This window comes from Daktulosphaira vitifoliae, unplaced genomic scaffold, assembly GCF_025091365.1.
Source record: "Daktulosphaira vitifoliae isolate Bord-2020 unplaced genomic scaffold, ASM2509136v1 Scaffold_4, whole genome shotgun sequence".
In the NCBI taxonomy this organism is placed as follows: domain Eukaryota; kingdom Metazoa; phylum Arthropoda; class Insecta; order Hemiptera; family Phylloxeridae; genus Daktulosphaira; species Daktulosphaira vitifoliae.
The window spans coordinates 3,313,030-3,340,149 of NW_026099575.1; the positions used below are offsets into that span (position 1 = coordinate 3,313,030).

Here is a 27,120-nt window from a genome sequence, read left to right on the forward strand (position 1 = left end):
ATCACTTCTCCTCCCGCCAAAGTGTGTTTGGTAGAGAGCGCCTTTACCAAAGACTTAGTGTACCAGTTGTCATAAACACCGTTGAGTTCATCATATCGTTTATCTATCCATAATCGCTAATACACAACTGATCTCTAGCGTCTTTACCTACCCCCTCGCCCACCCAATTCGGCAAATCGACGGCCTATGCGTCATTTGCCCGCCATGTACAGTTCATCGTTGTGTGTCAGTGAGCTAATGTTTTTATGTGTCATCTTTTTACATCAAGCGCCTCCGCTTGATTGGTCAATTATATAGTGCGCCCTACTTTATTATTTGCAGCATCCTTGTGCTCAAGCTCTTAGAGCCCCAGTGCTCTTGCACACCTTCAATGAATGGGCCCTGACCATTACTGAATAACTCTTAGTCGTTTTTCCGTAGTCTGGTTTCATCCGCCATTAAGTGGTTATCACAGGTCAGCGTGTAGGCACAGGCTACACTCAACTGAGTTACACCATTACCATTCACGTTCTCTACAGTCTACTAATCATCACCGTCATCAATTTGTCCAGTTAAGTTACGATTTTTCGATATTGATAATTTTATTTTTAACTGCTTTCGCTAGCTATTAGTATTTACCGCTACCCCTTAAGCTTAAGATACTCATTGCAGAATATTAATATATTTGTTTTATGTGTTATTTGATTATTGTTTTTGAGTTATTTATTGGTGTGTGGTTACCTGGCATCCAACTAGGTGACCACTCTCCCTTATTATCATACAACAGGCTTAAGACAAGACAGTAATCGAGTGCGGAGCACAACTAGCCGCCCTATGGTCTATCTCCATCGTATGAAACAAAGTATAAAAACGTTAATAACTTCTAAAGTATTGGTTTAAAAGTTGTTATCGGCCAGTAATTTTCTAATGTAAATCATTATATAATGAATAAGCAAGTTAATTATAAATTATAAATTAATTGTAAATGTTCCTGATTCAAAAAATTAAGAGACTCCCGCATAGAACATAAAAAATATTTTATAACCGATAAACGAAAATAAATATGTAACTAAAAATAGCCAAAAAAAAAACATTAGAAAAAAATTATTTTTTAGAAAAATCGAGTGGCTAGTGTTAAAAGTATTACCCCGTATACAATACATAATACATGTTGGCTATTACAATAAAAATTTAGTTCCTTTTATACAAATGAGAGTCATTTTAGCTTCGATGCGAAGCTGAGAAGGTATTAATTTTACTATGATGTGTTTTTTTTTTTATTTTTATTTTTTTTAGTGATAAATGTTAAACGATTTAATTATTAATTAATAAAGAAAATTTGTATTTTTACAGAATGCATTTATTATCTGTCTTTATAATGTTCTGGATAAAACATTAATTTTTAAAAAATGCGTTTAAAGCTGTATTAGCAGTATATACTTAGCGTTTGAAATGATAACATTTTTTCCGAAATACTTATCTGCAATTTTTATATTATTTTTGTGGCTTTTTGTTCTATTAAGTATTTTTAATATTTTTAGTTTTAAATTCATATTATAATATAATATTTAATTTTTAATTGTATTTGCGATTTGAACTAAGACTTAATTATATAAATATTGTAGTATAGGATTTTTTTTACAATCACATAAGTAAAAAATCCTATATATATAGGTACAATTCTATAGATATAGTGAAAATACATATATTTTTCTATAAGGGATTATTGGGTTTATCATAAATACTCGACAAAAAAATTCAAAATTGAAAAAAAATAATTGTTTTTTTTTGTCATACATATATTTTAGCTTCGATGCGAATCTGAGNTTTTTTTGTGTCTGTTACCACTTTTTCTCAGCTCTCACCGAACCAATTTCTTTCAATGATACGTCAAAAGATCACAAATTGTATCTAGTCGAAGACATTACCCTCAAAAATTGAAAAAAATTCCCTCGTTCCCCATAAATGGGAGAAATCTCCAAAAAAATTACAAGTTTAAAAATCGCTAATTTTCGACATTTTTTTAATTTTTTTACTTAAAACTGCCATAACTTTCTTAAAAATGAACAAACCAATATAATTTTCTTTTTATATATGATTTATGTTTTTACCTATCATTTGGAATATTTTTTTTATAAATCTGACTCTTTACCTGCCCACAGGGAGGATTTAAAATGACATCTTTTTCACAAAAAATTTACTTTTTCAACTTAACTTTTGAAAGTGTTCCGTAAATACTAACACTTTTATATATACTTTAAATTAAAGTTTACGCAATATACTTTATCATGGAAACAAAAATATCGGACTTTATTTTGTTTTCATAGTGAAAACGAACATAAAAGTTAATAAAAAACATACGATTTTTATAAAAAAATTCTTTTTTATATTATTAATTTTATTATGCTATAACTTTTTGAAAAATATATGGATCAATACAATTTTTTTATGATAAATACTATTTATATACCTCATTCATTCGATTTACTTTTTTTTTCAAGTAAAACCATTTCCCTTTATATATATTTATTCATATATTACATTTATAAATCATAAAACTTGTAATCAAGATATAAATATGGAAATAGGAGATCATGTAACTTTTAATTTTTTTAAATTAAACGTTATCTACAAATTTGCATAGAATAGTTTTTTATGATAGTGATTTTAATCACTGTCAAATATCATTATACTTGACCCAACTATGCCACGTCTCCACTGTGCCGCGATCCCACTGTACTGGGTTTTTTTAGTTGTTTTTATGTAAAAGTTTAACTTAATCAAAACTTAAGATATTACTAAAAATGTCATTTTGATAGCCTAAGCACAGGCCATTTATAAGAGTCTAAAATAAATATGGTCCTGACTCTTATACTAATAACTAATTTGAAATATATATTAAGTAGTACTATATAATCGTATACATGAACACCCACAGGAGAGTTAAGGAGGTAGCTGTTAACCCCTCGACTTTATACTTTAATCAATTTTCATAGTCATAGTGTATTTTAAAATGTTCCAAATTAAAAGCATTAATGATTTTTTAACATTTTTTTTTGTATAATATCGTTTAGGAAGTACAATTTTGTTTATAAAATGAAAGTAGTGCAAAAAAGTGTTAGTGCGTGGATAGTACCGATTGTTATTTTTCCTATTATCTTAAAAACCCAAACTTTAAAAGGTCTTAAACCACTCTATCAATTTCAAACGTTTCGATCTATACATATAGTTTAACCCTTAACGTGAAAAATGAGAGTAAACGTTTTAAAACTGACACATCTTCCGAACGTCTCTGATAAATGTTCTGTTGTTATAGTACACATTGAACAGTAAATTTATTATTTTAGGTCATGGTATAAAAAACGTATTTTTTGTTTACGCACGACCCAGAAGAAATTTTCGACATTTATAATTCATATTTATAAAAATAAAAACAGTGTATGATTCCCATCATGAATATTTTAGTAATTAAACTAACACAACTTTCTTGAGTTTCATTGAAAACTGTCATTGTGTCATGAATAGTAATTGAATTTATAATAATAATTTAGAAACACTAAAATAGCTATGTGATAATACTAAAATTCCAGCTCGTATTTAAAACGTCAGAATTTCTAAATTATTGAGGATTTAAGAATAACTTCACTGTACAAACCTAATATCTACCGAAGAAAATGTTTATGATACTTCATCATGGTGTGACGTCAAGTTCAATTATATTAAATTGAACAATATCCAGCTAAAGAGTAAGTTACCATTGCAAAAATAATAATTGTTTTTAACGAACTCACGTGTTTGCTCGTTATTATTAGCCATATTAATATTATCATACACTGAAAAGTGTTGGCTACCATTTTAGTGTGGCCTTATCCACTTAAAACATAAAAATTTAATTCACTGGTTTCAAATAATCTCCATAGTTGGTCCGTCCATTAAAGTGCGCATATTCGGCATAGTTCGTGTGTAAAATTTATTATTATTTATTGTAAACTTTTCGCAGTAAATTTCACACGTCATTAAAATACAGACGTGTGAAGTATTAAAAACAATATTACACCCGAGAGAGTTGATCAGGCCGGATTTATGTGGAAAATTGACTTCCACATAGGCGGATGTAATGTATTTTCGCCATGCGTGCACATAAGTGTAGACTATTATGTACTGAGATATTATTATTGTTGTGCCTGCTAAAAAATAAAGATGACATACCATATAAAAGCCTGAATTATTTTTTACGATTTCCAGGTTTGTTTTACGGCGTTGGATAGCACTATAAAAACAAACAGCTATAACTGAACGGGGTAAATAAATCGTTAGCGGATCAACAGATTTTTGGATCATTACCAAGTTGAAAGTTGCCATTTTGGCCCTAACCAGCAATCTGTCAGTTCATATGATCGAACTCGAATGTATTTCGTACACTGTTAGTGTCTGATGTGTTGTTTATATACTAGGCAAAAAAAAAATACAAAAAATAGCCGTACAGATTATTTATAATAAATCGTACGAGTTTTCTATGAAATACACTTGACTGCTTTTTAGAGCTTTATTAATTTCTCGGTAATATTTTTGCCAACAGCAATCAATGGGACTCGTCTAAAAGTGCTAATATCAACACCGGAGTTCGTTTACAGAACTACCATTAATGTAAACGGTTGACAGATAGCATTATGGCAAGCAGATCAATAGCAATCATAAAAACCATTTCGTCTGGCTTTGGCGGTATCGTCATGATGATATCATTAACAAGTGTCATTATCATTAGGAATAAATGTATTTCCCGGAAATGGCTGTGTCGAATCAACTCGATTCCGACGTTAAACGGCAGATGAATGATGATAAAATATTTTCATAGCATCGCTAAACTAACACAACGTCTTACTCGAACCATCCCGAAATTAATACCTATCGATTTACAATCATTGGACTGCTCAAGTTTTTAGAGTTCCGACATAATTTGAAGCGTTTAATTACACAAGTGTAGAAGTAATAATCAAGTACGGAAACGACTAAAGTGTGAACGCTATGAGTCGTGTAAAACAACAATAGATATTTTCCTGTACTTATTGATTGAGCAATGTCTGTACCACAGCGGTACTCAATAATAGACAATGGTTAATATGGTTAAAAGTCAGCATCTTAAAATTTATGATGCACTGTTACCGCCGGTGTCGTGTTGTTGTTCTTCCAACAGATTTACAAAAGATTCAAACGTAACGCATTATAACAACTTTCAAACAAAAAACATTGTCCTTAGATTACACAAGTCTGGTGTAATGATATTAAATAACAATTATATTTATCCACGGTGTATAATTGCAAATACACAATTAGGTTATAGAAATTAAATCGTATACTCTTGAGTACATTTCAGTTTACTAGTACTGTTATTTTATTTTACACGATTAAATAAACCAGCAGAAACTAGACCCACTTCTAGATAAATATTGAGAATAAACATAATTTGTAATTATATTTCCAAACAGAACTTTCTATTTATTCAAGTGGTACTTCATTCTTTTATCTTGCCTTTTGTCAGAACTTTTTATGGAAACTGCTTAAAATAAACAACTCTATATGAAAAAAATATCTTCTATTTAACATGAACTTCTTAGGAAAAGCAAATATATTTTTACGTCTTATTAAACTTAATAGAACTCAGAAAGCTCGTGTTGCGTTTTTATAGTTTAGACGCAAAATCACCTTTTGAGAAGCTTGGTAGCTCTTGTTGTATCTGAAATAAATGTGTTCAGTTGGGTCATTGGCTATGTTTATTTTGAATTATTCAGCCCGAGATCTTGATTTGCTTTAAGTATTGAGTTTAGTCGTTTATGCGTGTCTTTAGTATCATTTTTCAAAAAAACATACAACTTTTTGAAATTTAAGATCAAAGGTACATATATACCTAACAACTTTTGTATGAACAAATACTCTGTTTTCATGGAATGTTTTCCTTTTCGTTTAAACTTTGGAATTAGCGCTATTTTAAAACCGTTGTTTAAGTTCAAATATAGAATACTTAAAAAAGAAAGTTTAAATTCACAAACAGATCTGAGTAAATGTGTGCGATTGTTAGCGTAGATGATTCAGATGCCAAAAATACAATCAAGGATTAAGAATATAAAAATAAAAAGGTGGAAACAGTGCGTGCGCTATTTGCGATTTGCTGCTAAGTGTTTTTACAAGTTCTATAATACCTAACATTCTTATTCTCAATGACAACCGTGTGCTTTCAGTATATATTTAGTTTTCACATAATACAGAATTAAACTTATTCGCTATATTAATAATGCTTATCTGTCACATTGAAATGTCTTAATTAGTATCATTTTTTTCAACAGAAATTAGACGTATAATTATTTCAAACTTTAAATAGTAAAATTTATAGAGAAAACTAGAGTAAAGAACTATACGGGATAAAAGTCCATAATTGAAATAAATAATTTTGTTTATAACTATTACGTACTGCAAATAGTGCGCAATTTTAGCTCAGGTTATTCTGGAGACAAGATATTGGAAATTATATGCATACAGTTTTTATTTTATCTTCAAGTGTGTATTAAATGACACATTTTGCGTATCTCTCTGAACAAAATAAATACGAGAAAATCATTATGCACAGCTACAAATATTTATTTAATTATGACGGCGAACACAATTTTGACATGTTGAAAAAAGTGCACTAGAATATTAAACGCAAATTGAAATGTGATAGAACTACGTTGTACAAATGTAGGAAACGTATACCAAACGTTTATAACAATAGATAATGTATGAATATTAGTAAACATTTGAACGAGTATTATTTCAAGGTACATTATGTAGGTTAGCTTGTTATCTGTGAGATGCAACTGAACCATAAAAGCAGCTACCGTTAATGTTGACGACAATAAAAAATATGTATTTGGAATTTCAATTTTGATTTACGTTTATTTTATGAAATAATTCACTTAAAGTTTAATAAAAATACATTTTTCATAAAAATTTAAAATTATGCTGATTAATATTTAACCTTGCGGTTCATCTAAATCTTTTGAATCTGCAGCCTTGGCTAAATGCGAAAACACTTCAATCAACTCTTTATATTCTATGACTATTGTAAACAGATTTAAACAAAATTGTGATGTTATTGATTTGAAAATTGTTTTACTACCAATAGTTTAATGTATTGTTTGTCCAGTTATACACAAAACATCTCATCATACAAGTTCAAACATTATACAAAAACCTATTTTAAGATATAAATGAGTAGGCACTTGATCGTTGCTAAATAATCAGAAGTAACATAATCATGTATGCGCTTGATTATAAATCATTTGAAAGGGGAAGTAGTAATATTTTCTTAGGGAAGGAGCATAAAATATTACGTACTGTAATCATAGACCATATAGAAAAAAAAATGTTGGTGTGTATATTTGTAACTTATGAATAAAAATTGTTCATAAAGATTCAATTTATTTATTCCAGTATTGTTTTACAGTTGCATCAGTTATTTTTAGTTTTGTTTTAACAGTTGTTTAACAATCAAATTACTCATTCGAAAATATTTTACCGTTAATTTGCACTTGTATGTGATGCTTATAATAGTATAAGTGAAACTTATTATTAAAAATGTAAATTGTTATTTTATTATTAAACAACTATTAATTGTAAAATATTAATTTCAGCTTTTACTTATATTTTATCTCAAGGTAACTAAGGATAATATATATTTTCAAAATATGAATTTAATTTATTTTAATCATATTACTCTAAGTATAATTGAAACTTTTTTAGGTAACAATAACAATACTTAAATGTTGTTACTTCGAATTTTATCTTAAATAAAAATTCTTGTGTCAAGATATTATTTGACTATTTACTTATGTTTAATATAACACATTGAAATATTTTGTGTGGTGATTGTTTAGAGATATATAAATAGAAAGTTTTCATTTTCAATACAATATACCTGAAACAAATGTTTCAGAGATTTGTTTACTATTTTACAAAATAAAAAATCTCATTTTCTTTTATTCAGTCTTTGATTCAACCTTACATGATCTCTACTTTGCCAGGAATGGTTTGTTGATTTTATTTTATTATTACTTTGAAAAATATAGTAAAACTACCGTTCATTGACTATTGTATGCATAAGAATATGTACATAGTACATACAAGTGTGTACCGTATTTTTTTTTTGGAAATGAACGCCGTTAGGTATATTAATGAATTTCAAAGAATTCTAATTTAAAAACCTCGTTGATGGTCGTGAAAAAGTTTAAAAGTTCTAGGTATACTTTTCATTTTTAAATATGTTTGAGCAATTTGAATAAAATCAGATGCGCGCTTGTAGGATAAACATTAAATGATCATATCACGTAGTCTAATACTTAGATCTCATGTACCGAAGCAGTGGGTAGTGATGAACAATTTTTTAAAAGTACCCTATAAACAATTGAAGAGGCTCGTGAAAACTCTTCCACTCAGTCCACTCATGAATGTGATAAGTAATCATAGGGGTAATTTGCTACGTAGAAGAGTAGGATAGAGCTCCCAAATATTATAGTTGAAGTTATCAATTACAAGTGCTCGTATACATATGCTATTTAATTACTGTTTTAACGTGATTTACTATAAAAATATCAAAAATACCCAATTTTCAACAAACAGGTTTTTAAAAAAAGTAGCTATGTTTATAGCCGCGCCTAAAATTACTATTTTTTTTGACCGTTGAAAAAAAATCGTTCTTTATAGAATCATTTATTGTTCGTCGATCATTTATTGTTGTCAGTAGTGTATAATCTTCTATTACGGCGAGACGTTTTTCGTATTTAAAATCAAAAACGTAAACCGCATCTGGGAAATTATAAAAAATATCATAAGGTTATTACCTAACAAAGTAGTGTCGCCCGAGGATGAAAAAAAAAAAAGTTTAATTTAAAAATGTATCAGTTGTGATATTAGTAGAAAACCGACTAGGGAAAAAAACACACACACGTTGTAGGCAGTAATTGAAGCGCGTGTAAAAGGTACGTTGCGCGGATTCTCCTCCCCACTTGTTCTACCGACGCCGTTCATTACCACCGACACGGCCACCTCACACACGTACGTCGCCGCCGCCACCGGCAATCCGTTCCCGAGTTCGGTCCAGCCACCCAGTCGTCAGTGGATCGTTGCGCTCAGACGTCGCTGGCCGTGTGTGTTTATGCGCGTTCCTTCGTATTGCGGCCCCGCCGATCTCTTATTTTCTCAACACTTTTCTCCGTGTTGACAGACAACGCCGGTCTGCTCTATGACGTACAACCACTTTAGATAATAATTCATTAAACTCGGCTTCGTTTTATTCGTCCTTCCAAACGGAAAAAATCACACTTAAAAAATATAGCGAGCTCATAGTTACCGATTATATTGTTCTAGCGGTTCGAGTTATTATTTACAGTAGTACTTATTATATAATATAGTGATATTTATGAAAATCGTGAGTTTCCGTTTGAAATAATCGTTTTATTGATTAGAATTTAGAGTGAATTTTTTTTTTTTTTTTTGGAAAGCACCTTTTTTGTTTGCTTTGAGCTTGTTATTGAATTTAAACCGAACGATTTGTGATAACACGGTGAAAATGAGGACTCTAGTAGCCGTTACGTTTGTAGCGGTGTTATCAATTTTAATTTTTGGCGCCAACTCAACTCACACTATTATTACTCCGAGTAAGTTTTATTTGAAAAACATTTTATTTTTATACAATCAGACTTTGGATATTTTACTGAACCCAATGAAACGTTGCAATTAATCGACCGTAAGATTATTGATGATAATTTTAGATCAGGAAAATCTAATACCGTGTTTAAGAATAACGTAGAAGAGGCATAGTGGTAGTTGATAAATATATCATAATCGTGTTACCTATGTACCTGTAATGATAAAAAAATAATATGGCTCAGTAAACCGTTATTATCATCTTGCGGATTCGTATAGTTTTAGCAGCTATGTTGACATCATATAAAAAATAACTACTAAAAAGTTTGTGTTATCTCGTTTAACCGGGAACAATTGTTAATTAATACTTAATGTAATTATACACACAGTTAATTAAAATGTTTATTTTAATTGGTTTGATAATTAAATATGGTTTAAATAATTGCGTACCCCATCAACACGGTACTCGTGTGCCTGTGATCATTCTGTACATTCACGTTGCCCGAAGAATAAGATACACCTGGTCGTTGAATTCGTCGATACACGTGTACAACAGCCCACACATCATTTCCCGCCGTTTCTCATATCGCGTGGTTCTTATTTTACTTATTTCGGACCTATAAAAGGGGATTATATAACTGTTTTTAGGTATACCGCCAATAAAAGTATGCCATTTCCAAAAAGATGGACTAGAATAAAATAAAAAAAGTAAAAGTCGATCACTAAAACCACTAAAACATTTGATGGGCTTGTAAAAGTAATGTAATCTCGATTTTATTTTATATACGGTCAGAATAGTATTCGCATGCATATTAAGTTAAATGTATTATACATTTGTTATATATGAACATGAATTAATAAATTCTGCTTCGGCATGTCGGACACCAAAAAAAAATGTTTGTAATAAATGCCTAAAACTAGAAATATTTAAATAACTGTACACAAATTATGAGTACCCTTCAAATCGACTCGGTATCTTTAATCTGGACACTTTGAAACTTTCCTTTGTCAAAACAAATTTAACTTACTATAAAATGTCATAATAATTGGCCAAGACTTGCATTAATATGACGTTATAGATCGTTTTATTTATCAAGTCAAGACGAGTTGATTTTATACCTTGAAAATGTTTATTTTTAGAGAACTAATAATAAATCTTTTCAGCGCAAAAACGTGTACGAAAACAATATTTTGATCTTTAAAACATGTCAACAACATAAGTTTTTTGTCAACATTTTTATTAGTAACTTGTTGTAAATCAACTTCAATTAAGTAGTTATGATTTGTAATTATTAATAGTACACATAATGCGCAAAACTTGTGGTAGTTGAAGTATTTTGTTCATTTCTTTTGTTTCAAAAACAAAGTTTAATTATAATACATGAAGTCTAAACACAAATTATTGGAGTCAGTTGAAATCTGTGCTTTCATCACCTGTTCTATGTATTATCTCTTGTATAATTTACATTGTTTTTGTTGTATTTTTCAATTACCAATCTGACGATGTCCTGTCAACAAAAATCGATTGGTAAACAAACGTAGAGAATTTTATCTAATACGAACATTAACATTGAAAAAAAATAATAGTAAATAACGACTTTACTAAATCAAGTAAATAATTAGTGTATCGTCAAATCGATTTTGTTACTAGTAATTAAATAACATCATTGAAAATTACATAATAACGAGTTATGAATGAAAAATAAATACGAATGCAACTAGCGATTTTAAATACAAATTCAACATTTTTTATACGGTTAAATGGTCCTTCGTAGAAACGTTAGTTTTCTTAAGTTTATATCCTGAAATTCTCGGAAGGAAGTTGTGCTACTTTTTTCCTCTCGTAGCCTTTACTTACCTATACTGTTGCAGTGTATAATACAGACGTCAGAACGTTTTTTTCCCATTACGTGGCTGATGTTATAGAAACACAGATCAGCTCTGCCTGCGTCTCCAAAGGCAAGTACTTCATCAATCACCGTATTTCAAACCGACAGTTTCCGCCGCCAACTACTGTTTTCGCCCATGTAATTCAACATAAAAAACATTTGCGGGCGAACACTGATAAATATTGTGTGCGTTTTATTTTTCCTTCGCGTTCACCGGTAAAATAGATATTTTTTTTCAAAATGTTGTAGAGGACTAGGAGATTTTTTTTTACACATCCGGCCGCACGGAAGTTTATGTCATGGCAATTTGGGTTGAGGTTCACGGGATGCAAATTAAATAAGTCACCGCACGTTCCCAGGATGATGTCGATTTTTACCCTCCGCCTACGCCAGTGTCCTGACGGGTTTTGTTTATATGCAAATTTCGTTATGAAATTTTAAACGGACTCTCTTTTTACCCGTCTGTCACACTCATCCTCCATTGGCCAATCACGTTTCGTCACTAATGCCACTTTCAAGGGTCGCTGCAGTATACGCGTATTATAATAACCGATAAATGTTTGACAGGCCTGGACCGCGTAGCGTCTCACTCTTGTTCAATTATAAATATGGATTACATGTTATGAATAAAAATATTTATTTCACATGAATTTATGTAATATTCAATTGGCATACCTGCTGGACGAGTATTATTAGACCTCGTACTTGCCTTTATTCATTTAATTTCAAATTTTGACTGCGAAATGCCAAAGTGACATTTTTTTAACAATTATGCGCATGTTTGTATAACAAATATTTTGAATGTGATAGTTTTCTCATTTATATACTTACCCTAATTACGATTTTTTTTTTTTTAATCTATTCGTAAATGTAATAAGAGTATAGTTTTTTAAATTTCTATCGGATGATATGAAATGCGATTCACATTTTTGCAACGAATAACAACAAAATGACGACTAATGTTGTTATTTTCAAGAATATAATTGTTCATCTCTATCTGTAAATATCTGTACACGACGCAATGATAGACGTTTATTCATTCGTGAAAACAAAAAAATCTCTTTTTGTTTACATAATTATTATCATCTTAAATTTCAATGAGTATTTGTCGTGGACGACCCGTCTAATCAATTTACCACCAAGTTATTACCTTTTTTGGAGCTTTTCTTTTTTGTAACTTAATGAGATTTAATTTACATTATCCAGTGACTGTAACATAATTAGTGTTTTTTTTTTTCAAATGCTGTTTGTGAAAATTGAATACTGTCCACGGGGTTATGTAAAATGGGATTATCCGTTATTATTATAATATGGGCGGCGACGCCTAACACCGACCGGCGGGCGGAAAGCGAATATTGCATTTGACATTGTTAAACTGTTTTTGCTGGAAATAATCTCAAAGTTAGTTAACCACGTTCGTGTTATATTTTACAGGGTTCAATCGAAAACAATTTACTACACCTGTTTCATATTTTACGGCGCTTCTTTTATATATTGTATTCGACTATCTACGCGCTTTATTTGGCCTCTCTTAGTACAATAATAATTCAACTTGAGTACTAATCGCTTAGATGAATGTTTTTGTACTCTTGCTATGCATATATGATATATAATATAATATATAATTACTCATTTGTAGAAAATACGAGTTCAAATACCGGTTCAATTCGTCGACGAACAAAATATCTCTGTTATCTCATTAAGCTTTATGTTACATACTCGTCGTGGATCGTATAACATTGCAAACTGTTATCTTATTAATACCTGTGATGTACCTATGACCAATACACTTATATTTGATTGTTTATAAAATTATATTTAATTTTTTTGTAATCGACATTATTACTCAATCGTGCTTCTCCAAAGATATATATATATATATTTATTATTATTATATGTGTATAATAATAATAATCTTTTATAATAACTTGTACATAATTTAACTAATTGGATTTTCTTATCTATGCGTTGAAAACCCCATTGAAACTAAAATTTAGGATATCTTTTTCTTCTTAAGTTTACGCAGTGTAAAGCGCTCTATTTACTGAAAATCAAACAATACAATGAAACTTTTTAAGTTTTAGCCTCGGTAAAATATTTTCTTGTTTTTGGCGACGTGCCGGTTGATTTATCATTTTGATGGGACCTTATATTACCTATGACTAAAATCTAGAGGTGTACATAATTTTTTTATTACTTGTGCGTAATATTATAAATAGGCACAAAAGAATTTTTCTATCGTCTGAATGGAACAGTTTTAACGATTTTATTTTTAAATGTTAATAATTAAATCGTAGAAACGGCCATTGATTATTGATCATTTTTAGCAAGTGGCAATTAAAAAAACATAAATGGTCTCATTAATTGACTCGCAGAAATTTCTTCTTCTCTTTAGCATATTAAAATGAATAATTTTACTCCAGTCATTTATAGTGCACTACATTTTTATTATTGCGTCGAGCTCATCACAGACAACTAACTTGGCGCCGTACTTTCCTTCGTCTTCGTTTTATCATCCAATTTCAACTATTCTACACCACATAGTGCCTGCTAAAAATTATTTGAAAAAATCAAATCACTCTTTATTCTATACTTGATTAAATTTAATTATTCATAAAATCTACAAATCTTTGCGATTTAAAATAACTTTTAATTTTTATCTTGCGACCTACAGAATCAATACACAAAAAATATTTTACTTTCAGAATAAATTTATAGCTATAATTTTAAAATGTTTACCGTTTTCTTTAGTCTTAATTAATCTGTTTATTGTTTTTTAGTGTAGTTTTCATTATCACTAACTAACTACATGTGAAACAATAATGAACATTACTGTTTGTTTTGTTTTTTTATAATCACCTAATTTTGCGCTAATTGCTATTTTATGCACTCTTCCGATCACGATTAAATAGTATTCAGATTTTTAGAATTGCTATAAAAATATTATCAATGTTTCAACGAGTTTCATCAATCGCAGTCACCAATTAAAATTAAGATAATTGATGTTACTTTGATGAGTTCATTTGTGAAAGAATTTAAGAGTTCCCAGTATATTGACAAATTTAGTATTATAAATGAATTTAAAGTTAAATTTGTTGAAACCGTTGTAAAATTAAATATTCAAGTTTATTACTTATAAAAAAAATATATATTGAAAGTACGTATATTACAAATTAAAAACTTCTTAAATTTCATATTTCTGTTTTGAAGACAACTAATTTATGAAATCCATAACCTTGCTTTGTCTAAACATTTACTTTTCTTAATGCTTATCTTAAAATAACTAGTAAATATAATTTACTATACATTAATTTTTTTGCTCTCATAATTGAAATATCTTCACACGGACAAGAAAAATTACGTTAAAAATATGTGTTAAATTTAATATTTATTTTTTAATGTAATAAAAAATTAACAATCAACTATTTAATGATTAAAAAATATAAGATTTAATATTTTCTCTCAAACAACAATGTTACTTTACTATCGATAAACAACATTATTAGCGACTTATATTTTTGTTACTTATGTACATACAACGTTAGTTTTAGTTTTCTGGAAACTTCCGATCCCTAAGCATATAAGAACAAAAAGTGGTGTTTTTGTTTACGTATAATATAAATATAGCCATTTTACTCAAGTAGTGGTGGGTTTTGTAATAGCTATTACATAAACTAGTAAATTTAATCTCGACGAACATAACCAGTACATTACAAGGAAAGCATAAAAATAGAATTGCTCCCTATCTTCATAGATAATTCTACTCTGCAAATATTTAGCTAAAGGCTAACATAAAAGTACTTATGATCGCCAATTTTTGAAAATTATAACTTCCTTTTTCGTTAAACTAATATTAATAAAATAAACCGTAAACAAGTTTTGAGAAATAGTACAGATATAAATATCCGCTTAATATTTAATTATACTCAAACTCATCAAAGGAACCATTAGAGTTCATCGTTTGCCTATGAATTTTACTCTAATAGTCAAATTATACGCACAATTGCTCAAAACATCACTTTTAAAGTTCAATTAAAGTCTAACTACTAGAGACAAGTTAATAAAGCAGCTTGTGGTGATCTGCTTTATTACTCGTTGTTGTCGTGATTACTCATTACCACAATAGTTCAAGCTCATAAACCAATGATTTGTTGACACGAGTGTTGTGGTTTTTTGTCAATCCAATGACACTTAATAATACTACCAGCTATTTAAATCAATGGAAAATCCATGTATACATTATCATTAACTTATTTTTCCAACTGATGCATCAACGATTCTGTTACTATTAACACTGAACTTCTACGATTTCAGAAATTGTATTATTTTTCAGTGTTCCCTATACAGTTACAGTTGTAACCATTTATATTATGAATCAATATCAATAACATATATGAAACCTAAAATTTGTATTATTGATCTATGCTGTATTATTTATTTAAAATCCATTAGTATATATTATGGGCCTTTTCGCGGGGAGGACAGAATCCCCGTGACAAAAATGAATGTAAGGTAAAGGGAGTAATAAAAAAATGTCTTATTTATATCAACTCCTAAAGACCCTAAGAACGCCACCGTATACGCAGTTTTAAATTAAACAATATTATGCTTTAAATGTTATCAAAAAGAATATTTACAGCAGCATCAATGAGTTTGACTATTGTAAAATTTATGTGGTATTTCATTGGGTTTTTTCAAAAGCCTTTTCTAAATTATGGTGGCAACGGCAGTGAGTCAAGTACGATTAATGGTCAGAAGAGATGATTTTAATTAAATTATACTGCCTATTCTCTGGCTACTACTACCAAAGGCGTGAAGGAATTTTCATCTCTGTCAGAAGTTATACTTGTCTGTGCGATACCCAAAACGAGTTTCCGTGGTGTTAAATCAGCAACTTAACCACTTCCTAAGTATTTTTTATCTAAAAAAAAAATCTAATTAAACATTTATAATTACCGAATGTATTTTTTTTTATTCGGTCTTAATTATTTTTATTTCTACATGAGATTCTACAAGAAAATTTTAATGTTTAATATGTACCAGTAAAATTAAAATCAGAGTTAAATCATTTTTATGACATTTTAATGCTTTTTTTTTCGTTTTAAGCATTTGCTATGATTAATAATTTAATGGTTTCAAATACATCTCAAAATTGTCGCGTGACTTTAATATCACGTCACCAACCATGAAATGTCAACTACGTAATAGTCATACGATGAATAATCCAATAAGATATTAGAACGCCGAGTATGAGTTTGATGACACCACTATTATTATTTCCATTAAAATCATTATGAATTAATCTCGTTACGCGATAAGTATAAAAAAAAACACTTAAAGATGATGCGCATCGTTTTTTATAAGATAAAAAAAAAATTTAATAATAATAATGTTAATTAATCAATATATAATGCATTGTTTATTTATTGTACATTTAATAAATGTTTGGCATTTTGCGATTAATACGGTTATTTTCATTCCGTCGACTGTATCCGACGTTAGATGTTTTTTGTTATTTTTTTATACATGATATATATTATATGTATGTAATGGACGTTGTTTATATATCCGTTAGTCCATAAATCGTAAGTCTTGACAGCTTTAAAGTTTAACAAGATCCGGAAAGCTTCTAAGAGACGGACGTATGAGACACCGAAAATCGAAAACTTATTTCCTCTCTCCGTCTACTGTATTATATATAATATATAGACTACACCTAAAAATATATATATATGCTATTAATTTTTATCTTTGATCGTTATTCTTTCATCACTCGCATTTATTTCATGTGCGATGACAGTTGAATTACAACTTTGTTTACCTGCCTCATATCAATCTAATAATTTTCCTTTTGATTTTAGTTCAAAAGTTATTGGCCACCAACAACGTTAAAACTTACTCCTTTGATCTTTGCTACCAAATTGAGCGATTATTCGAAGAATAAATACTATTTCGGGAATACGTTTAATTCGCCATTAAGACAGAGACGGTTAAATATTATTTTCGATGCACAAGACAGTAAACAGGTCTTGGTTTATGTATCGATTATACAACACTAACTGTAAGGAATTTGCATTGTTTATATTAAAGAATTTATAGTTTGGATGAATAATAAACTGTCCGCATTTATTTTGGTATAAGATAAATGAATCTAAAGCGATTTAAAATGTTAATCCCTCGTAAGATCTCTTAACGCGACCCAAAGTTCACTATTCGCGACGAATAATAAATAAACATCAATATTCGTCGAGGTAAACCGCTCTAACTCAACATGACTTAACCGATTTTTAGTTTCACAAAAATGTAGTCACCGTAAATAAAGCATTAGCAAGTTGATGAGCTTTCAGTGTATGTTATGCTCGTGACCAACTCATTCGGTCATGCAAGTCCAAAATTGTCTGTGAGCAGAATAATAGAATGAATCTAATTCATTTCTGTCAAAAAAAAATTACGTGATTATCATTTCTAATCACCTTTATTGAAAATTTTCAGATTAGGTCTAAAAAGTAGTGGTTTATTTCAAGTTCAATTTGTATTAAATATTGAAACAATTAGTTTGTTCGAAATAAACTAAACATTCTTATCGTTTGTTTCAATAGGCTTATAAAATTATCGATATGGTTTCTACTCGTCACTGTTGTTATTAAAAACGTTACATTCTAGAAATTCCCCAGCAGAGGATTCCGTAGGATTTCTTTGGAGTCATTCAATGAAACTTGCTGACATTTTATTTGCCATAACATTCCTCTCAATATTGAAACGTTTTTTAATTAAAAAGTAATTTTTTTTTTTTAATCTGATGTGAATTAAAAAAAGTTAAACATTCCAAATGTTTAGTTAACTGTGATATTGGTATTGCCATTTAACACGGTCGATAAAATTTTACTCCCTTGGTGCATTTTATATATCGATTTTCGATTTTATAACAGTATAACGACCTCTCCGTGCTAAAAATGATTATCTGTATGATCAAAAAATACTCAAGAAAAAATTAATATCGACATTGTAAGTCAAGTCTTATTTTATACTCGTCAGTAGTCAGATGCACCAAAGTCTCAGTTGTGGTTCATAAACTTTTTTCTCTTTAGGATCAGAAATATAATACTTGAAAATATTTTTGGGGTTCGTCAAAAGTAGTCCTGTTGATTAGACAAATATATAAACAGTATATGTGAAACGTGTTGTCTAAAACAAAACATGATGTGTTCATAAAACGAGTTCGAGGTTGACTGATGTGTGTTTAATGTGATTGCAAATACTATTGTACTTAAAAATTTGTAATTGTATCGAATACGCGTTTGAACATTTTTACACGTGCATAATTAAAACATCTTGTGAAGGGTTGCACTGGTGTAATCACGGCAAGTGATACGGATGTCATATCCCTTCTGACAGAAATAATTGTATGGCAAAGATGCAATATTTTTCGTTTGGAGGGAGAGTGGAAAATTTTCTTATGTTTATGCCCCCCCCCCCCAAGACGAAACCCTTATTACACCACTGCACGTTTGTCATTTATTTCGTGTATAAAAATGATAGCGCAGTGGTTCAACGAGTATGCGATTCAGGTGAGATGTGTCAAAAGCACACGTTTAAAATTAATGGGTCGTGGCTTCATGCTCTAGAAATAATCTGTCAAAGGAAGTGATTGAAATGTACACATCCAATTTGTCGAGGAACTGTACGAGCTTTTGATGGATTATGACGAATTCAACATTTTAAAACTTTTTAATCCCTCCAACCTCCCGTTCCCGACGTCTTTTAATAATATACGAGTTTATTAATTACTATCCGTCAAATGTTATCTATTTGCTCATGTTTATTGAAGATGTAATTGTTGTTAACTAAGTTCGGTCGGAGTAGGATTTTTTCACGATTTCCCTACGAGATAAATAAGAAATATCTCATTTAACGGCCCCGATACATTTAATTTGCCTGATCTCGTTATGTCACTGTACGTGTAACTGGCTAATCCACTAAAGCGACGTGTTATTTCGAACGGGTTAAGCACATTGGGGTATTAATTATTACACAGACATTATAACAACATTGATATTATTATAACTTAATACTGTAATCGATAAATTGCTAGATTCAATGAACTGATCAGACAAATCCCTTCTGTAACAGTGTGTGTATAGGGTATAGAATTCAAAAGTCTGTTTAATTAAGTTTCGCCTTTAAAGGATTGAAGGCCAGCACGGATGTTGGCTTAAATCCGAAAAAGCAATTACATTAAGTCATCGTAAAAGAGTTTTTCTTCTAAAACGTGTAATAATATATGTTCGTCTCTTCGTTATATATTTTAAAACGTTATATTCTTCGCTCAAACTCATTGATCATTTATCATAATTTTATTCTGGAGAAACTAACAGAAAATGTCGACGCAATTCTCTAACAGATTGTTATTGTCATTTGCCACATCGGCCGGGCGTATTGTGAACGGTTTTATCGAGCCAAATTTAAGGGACATCCGAAAAGTGATGGAGAAGGTGTGAGTAACTTCAATCGTCACCAGATCATTCAATTAACTAGAAACGACCAGATAAGTGTTACATAAAAATTCCATCTCTACATTTACGGTCACGTACAATACTCCTCTTTGGCGTTCATCCAATGTGACAAAATAAAATCATTAAATATTTCAACCGAAAAAACCAAATAAAAATCTCAAAATGTTTTCAAATTATCTCTCATCGTCGAACACAAAACACCGTCCAGATAAAATTACATTTATTACTGTTTGGGCTAAACTTGAAGTATCTATGTAAATTTTAGAAAATTGTTCAATTTGTGCTTCAGTTACTTTTGACTTCGCTTGACTTGTTGTCTTAAGGTATGTTTAGTATTGATTTACTACAACTACTCAGTAGCCGTTAATGGATAATATAATAATTACAGTCAATTTGCACAAGTTATTTCTCTAGAACTTTATAGCGTTCTCCATTGAGTTAGACTTCTAATAAATTGCTCCTAATCAAAAATTAAACAATTACAAATCGTTTAATTAATGAATTTTTTTTTGTGTTGTCTTTAAAATAACATGTTGCATAACACAATATCATTCGATCGCAAACGAATCGTATTAAAACAATTTAAATCTACGGTGAGATTACATTACTTATTATAAAAACGTTAACACTAAAGAAATATTTCACAAATTATTGAGTTGTGATAAAGAACTATAATCTAATATTGTATCATTGTAAACGTTATGCATATTTTATAAAGTATTAGTAATATAATAAACGAGTAACAATCTACATATTTAAACATAACCTGCAATTGTGCGAATTCTTGTAATGAGATTGTCTTTCAAACAGTATATTACAGAAGTAATTATATGAAACCTACTTGGAATTTTTAACTATAACTTTTTATAATAAAATTTGTTTGAATTTGTGTTTGTTATAGCCGTTAAATCTGTCATGTTAAAAAATGTCGCCAATAATACGATCCTAGTGCCAGTCAAAAGCCCCGTCACTCCAACCAAAAGACCTAAGCCTCATGTCGATTGCACGTTAAGGCAGCATACTTGCGGCAATGGAAAATGCGTACCTTTAGCTTGGACTTGTGATGGCGATGACGATTGCGGGGACAACACTGATGAATCGCTAGAGTTGTGTAAAAATGGTAAGTGTTTACATGCTGTTGTTAATACTGAACTTGAAGGTGTTTGTCAACAAGTACTTTTACTTGTGAGTTATACGTGCGAATGTCAGTGACCTGAAAACAGTATTCTCCAAACAAAAAAGGTTTAAAACATTGAGGAATTTTATTTCATTTACCGTAGTTGAATGCAGCCATTTTTTGCAGTGATTTATGCATTTTTCAAAAAGTTATCATACTATGTTTACCTTTTAAGAATTGTTTTCCTAATTAGACTTATGTTATCCTTGAAATATAAAACATAACAAAAAATTTATCAATTATGGCCAATATTATTGTAGACTAAAAACATATTTAATTCGCTCATGATGGTAACATTGTTTCTGAAATACGTATATGCAGTTCTTTAATGTTAAAATATTTTTTAATTTAAATTACTGTTTTAAATACATGTTGAGTTTTAAAAATAAAACGTTTATAAGGCTTGGAAGTTAATTAAACAAGAACTTCACGACCTTCCGAAAAACCTTAAATTTAATGTGACGACTACATTTATCATTGTGAAAGTTAGGGAAACATATATATATATATATATATTTATTGAAACTAAACCTACTTCTAAGCGCATACCTAACACTGATCTTATGTAGAAATTTGTGTTTAATTAATATCCCAATATTAAATAGAATATTCTGTATCTCGGATGTAACGGGAAATTCATTTGGCAAACCTACCAATGTTCATTGGAATAGTTTTTATTTTCGATAGTCGCCATAGTGTTAACTCAGTCATTGTGTTTTGATTGTTTTGTTTTCGCTGTCGTTAATCGACTGTATCATAGTGAATGGTGAAATGATGTGTAAACTCAATGGTTCAACTTTTTGCTGATAAAGTTATTTTTACATCACAACATAATGCTGACTTTTGATATTAATATACAAGTTTCTTCTATAAAATAACAATATTACAAAAAAGAAACGATAACTTGTCCTTATAAGGGCAACGGTTAAACAAGTAATAACTTCTCACACTTCCTATGCATACAGGAAAAGGTATCTTTTATTCATTCAACCATTCCTCATTTGACTATTCCAAATGAACTGATTTAAATATTAACGTCGGTCAGTGTGTCAAGAACAATTTAGCGAAAAAAAAAACACATTGAAAATGAATGAATTTCAATTAATTATTGCTGATATGAAAACAATTTCGGGATTGGTCGTAGTTCATGAAAACATCGGCAGCGCCGGAACTGTGGGGCAGCTGTCAGGTATGCACAGAAGGTACCACATTCATGTTAACGTGTATCGTAATCCGTTAACAGTCCAAAATCGCACCAGCGACAATAGACACACGTGGTTGGACACCGGTAGGGTCACGTGATGTGGCGTGATGTTGTATGCGGTGACGCGGCAGTGTGCACGTTGGGAGAGTTCTGAATGAGTATAACCTCCAACAACTATCTATTATATCTATAGCTAGTACTACTACAACATTTATTATGCCGTTGCCCGTCTGGTCTAAATAAACGACCTCAAGTTGTCGTGACTTGTTTGCTATGCGCCTTCGGTTGTATAACATCAAACCGACTTGATATGGTTGTGTAAATTACGAATAACGCGCCATCGAGTTTTTTAACCTGTTAAGTATTTTTTATCGGACTTGATACTTAAAAATAGTAGTTCGCGTTGTGTTACCAGTAGCCCATGTTCAGATAACTATCGCTAATACTACCAACCGAATATTCAAAGCTTCCTGCAGTATTATTATTTTTAATGTCATCAAAATTATTCATACTGTCACCTTTTCGTATTAAAATATAGTCAACACTGGATAAGTATCCAAATAGAGTTAAATGAAATGTGTATCATGTTATCATTTTCATTAGATTGAGCTAACAGATAACGACCGTTGGTTCAAAGTAAATGCAGTCAAAGTTTGAACGGTAAAAAAAAAGTTATGTGTTTTTATATTTTCTGCTGACTTTTTCAGCAAAACAAGTAAATTGGATTCTCTAAGAAAATAAATAACTCGATCGTTTGTCAAACATAAATGAGCTCGTTTATCATTTTATTCATCAAGTTTCTTATTAGAGTTTGTTTTTTATCTTTCGATTAGGGCGTCATATTTTTATTGATTATCGTAATTTTTATAGCAATCGTTCAATAAAAAAAAAAATAGGGTGAGTCTCACTTTTAGTTGAAACATTCTCAATTTTTGGAAATAAAGTATTGTTGTCGAAGGAATCCTTAGGGTTGTTACTGTATCACCGGAAGTTCGGTATGTGCCGCCGACACTGTCCTTGTGTATGACTAGTCGCCAATAAGATTGGTAAAAGGCCAATCGTCTGAGGGGATGTAACCGTCACCAGTCTAAATTGCTTGTAAGTTCTCCCCTTCTGATATCGTAATTGGTTCAAAAAAATAATCCTAATAAAAATCGATTTAAAATATGATTTATTACTATTTTCATTTCACAGTGGGCGTTTGCAAAATTTGTGTTCGACGTTTTATTACCTAACTCAATTGTCGTAGGAATTTAAGACTATTTTAAACCATTATGCGAAAAAAAAACACAAAAAAATTCGTGTTTAGATTTAAAAATATGTCATGTAGATATTATTGTGTAGACATGAAGGCACGTCATTAAACGCTATAAAAAAAAAAATCAAAAACACTCCAAATGACGTAGACGGTGGCGCGACGTTTGACTGCATTAGTTTTTGATTATCTGCCAAACATAATCGCGATGGAAAAGTCTTCATGTATAAGACTATAAATGACTCGGTAGCTAATTCTAATAACATTTAATGAGGTTATTGTAACTTGGGCTTTACCCAGTCTAATTTTTAGTGAAAACTGAGGTCGGTCGTTCCGCACATTGTTGACTTTGCGCAAGCCATTTCTCTTTAAAAGCCAATTTATAATCAATAAATAAATAAATTTATAATAAATGCAGTGAAAATGAATTATTAATCTACAAAAAATATACTTAATAAAATTATTATTAATTCATACTTTAAATAAAATAGACATTCAATTGTTACGGTGTATCGTTATCAAAAGTCTCTAAATAACAGAAAATTATCTGATTATTTCGTTTATAATGATTACACTTTAGCTATTAACATTATATTAGTGTAATTTTGAAGTTACAAATGTATATTTTAAGTAGAAAATTGTTAATTGGTCCTAAGTCCGGTTCTAACAGTCACAATTATTATCAAGTAATGCGTACATAATTTTTTTTATAATTCTAATCCTTAAACAAAAAAATGTGTAATAGATGCAAGGTACTAAAAAAGTGCCTTGTGAAATAACGGAACAGTTAAAAATTTGCCCATTCTCGTAAAATCTAAAATAACATCTCTACTAGAGATATTTCTTATTTTTTGATACACCTTGATAATAGCTTCATGTAATTTATTTTTAATTGATATTGTTCTTATGAATAAATTTATTTTGAATAATCGTAAGCCACCGTTATAAATTGGCCAACAAAAAAGGTATCACCATTGACTCAACACAGCGATTGAACAAAACAAGCGGTACCTTTCTCCCTGTAGTAAAATGTATATTTTCTTCCAACGGTCTTCTTTATTGTAATTGTTACAGCAAAATAATGAATAAAAGGACGGGCGTGACACTGAGTTTTATGTTTTGTTCGTCGTCAGCCATTGTTTTGTATGGTACAAAAATATAAAACTGTCTGATACTCAATACTTGGGTTCAATAGCACGTGTAGGTACCGCAGGCATTCCGACTGCATTAACAACACACCATCACCAAGGTTCTTTAGTAAAACGGTTGTATTTTTTTAATACTCTTTAATAAAAGTTATCTCCTCGATCTTCAATGCTGCCCGTCCCTTTAACGACTTCACGCCTTTTTAACAACGGCATATGATCACTCACAAGCAAATGAATAACACGAGCAGTGTTAATGTACGCAAAGCATAAAATATAAATTGTTATTGGAAAAATACTACATTAGTGTAGAGCCTACGTCATCTTCATTATCTCAATGCACACGGCGCATTATTATTATTTGCAGCAATAAATGACTGCTTGATGTTATTGGCAATCCTTAGCAACCGTGTTTTACTATGCATTTTTCTGTTATACGCATAAATCCTTCAGGCATAAAAACAAAGTGTTCTGCTCGTACATTACATTTTTTGAAATGGTCGCGAGAAATGTATAAAACATAAAAAGTAGCTCTAGTTGTGTGCTTAGAGTTGTTGTGATGTTATAACCTTACACGTTTATAACATTGTCACGTTTATAAATATGTGTGTATATTAAAGTGTCATACCATTCAACGCGGCGTCAGGTATATTAATTTTAACGTGACGTATATGACAGTCAATTCGTCTCTTTTACTTAATACCAATCAAACACCATCGCTATTTATCGTGAAATTACAATACTTGGCTTTCGTTCAATTGAAGTGTAGAAAGTTTATCTAAAAAAACGTGAACTTTGGTCTCCCTCTCCCTATTAAGAAGCAGTGTAACAACAGCTTGTGATAAGTGTATTTTGCAGTAATATTTCCCCGAAAACATTGGACGATCGATAAATTAACTTGCCCTAGGCGGCTTTTGATATTTCCTTCATCTGAGCAATGATTATTCCCTCGTGTTCAATTGAAAAACTGTCGTCTATTACGTATTGATACTATTGGAATAGTTTTTGTTATTTTTCTCAATAAGTTAATTATTCAATACGTCACTTGTGTATTTTGAAGAGTAATTTTCACTTATCGGCGTAAGATACTGAAGGTGAAAATAAATTAAAATTTCATTCAGAACTGTGTATACTACAGCTGTAATTATGTTGAAATTATTCCAAGTATATTGCACTGAACTAAATATTTCATTCTGATGAGGTAATAACACAATTATATCACAAAACAAATATAATTGATTGAGCTAATTCGATTTTCACGACAATTTACTGAAAATTATTCTACATAAATACTTTTGTCCTAGAATATATCATCGAATATAACTTTCTATCTACTAGATATTAAAAAGTTTTCATTTTTCCTTTCTTATCCAAACAGTCATAATAATCTAGTATAATTTGTTTATAATAAAGTTATCGTTATTGTATAGGTGTTTAACCGTGTGCGGTTTGTAGAACATTTGATTTAAAAAAGGAGGAAATATCAAATGGTCTATATTTTAGTTGGGCTTCGTTGTTTATCGCAGGATTTACTGATTTGCTCTAGGGATTTGAAGCGATAGCAAAGAGAAATAAAAAACCTATATTAAAGAGACCGACTCATTTTACAATAAGCTCAACGGGTTCTTTGCGATAACAAGGAGAATAACCCGTATAAATTTTCTGGACGCAAAATGAGCCCGCCAAATCTCGATTGCAATTTTGTGTTTCAACCGCATACTTATATTATTATCAACATTCAGATCTTGCCATACACCACCAATACCTGACTCGGATCCGTTTTAATTTGCACAGCCCATGTTGCCCGGCAGTGCTCTTGTTTCCCTGGAGAGCTCACAGACACAAGCTTAAAGGAATTAACCCTAAACAAACTAACGTGGTTTGCATATATTTTTTTTTTTATCTATATAAAAATAAAAAATTACGTAATCAAAAGAATAATGAGAGCAATGAAAATGCAAATCGCGTTTGCTGTTCTGTCATTCTTTTCGGGTGGTATTTTTTATTATTATTTTTTTTTTTTATCGAGTTTACACAGTGGTTTTGTGGCGCCATGCAGACACTCATTGAAAATGTTGATATTTCGTCCTCAATCCCTTTTTCTTTTGTACTTCCACTAAGTAAGCGACGTCTAAATTTGAATGAAATAGATAAATTAAATGTTGAAACTCAATTTATTTAACTTTAATATATTCTCTGCGTCTTCTTAAGATTTTAAAATCATTTTTAATATGAAAAATTACCAGAATAAATTTGATGTTATTAAAAAATAATTCAATC

At 30.2% G+C, this 27,120-nt stretch overlaps 1 protein-coding gene across 7 annotated transcripts in view; it reads left to right on the forward strand.

Annotated features, from left to right (window-relative positions):
• Positions 1-9,098: 9,098 nt before the first annotated feature.
• Positions 9,099-27,120, forward strand: part of LOC126905924 (very low-density lipoprotein receptor-like) — a 45,875-nt gene continuing 27,853 nt past the window's right edge. For 5 of the 7 annotated variants that reach the window (XM_050686082.1, XM_050686075.1, XM_050686078.1 and 2 more), the window contains exons 1-2: positions 9,099-9,668; positions 20,961-21,179. In XM_050686082.1, coding sequence (XP_050542039.1) covers positions 9,581-9,668; positions 20,961-21,179 — 307 coding nt within the window. In that variant the 5' untranslated portion in view covers positions 9,099-9,580. Of the gene's footprint in view, positions 9,669-20,363; positions 20,383-20,960; positions 21,180-27,120 lie in introns of those variants that run through there. The other 2 variants (XM_050686081.1, XM_050686080.1) reach the window with 2 other exon arrangements.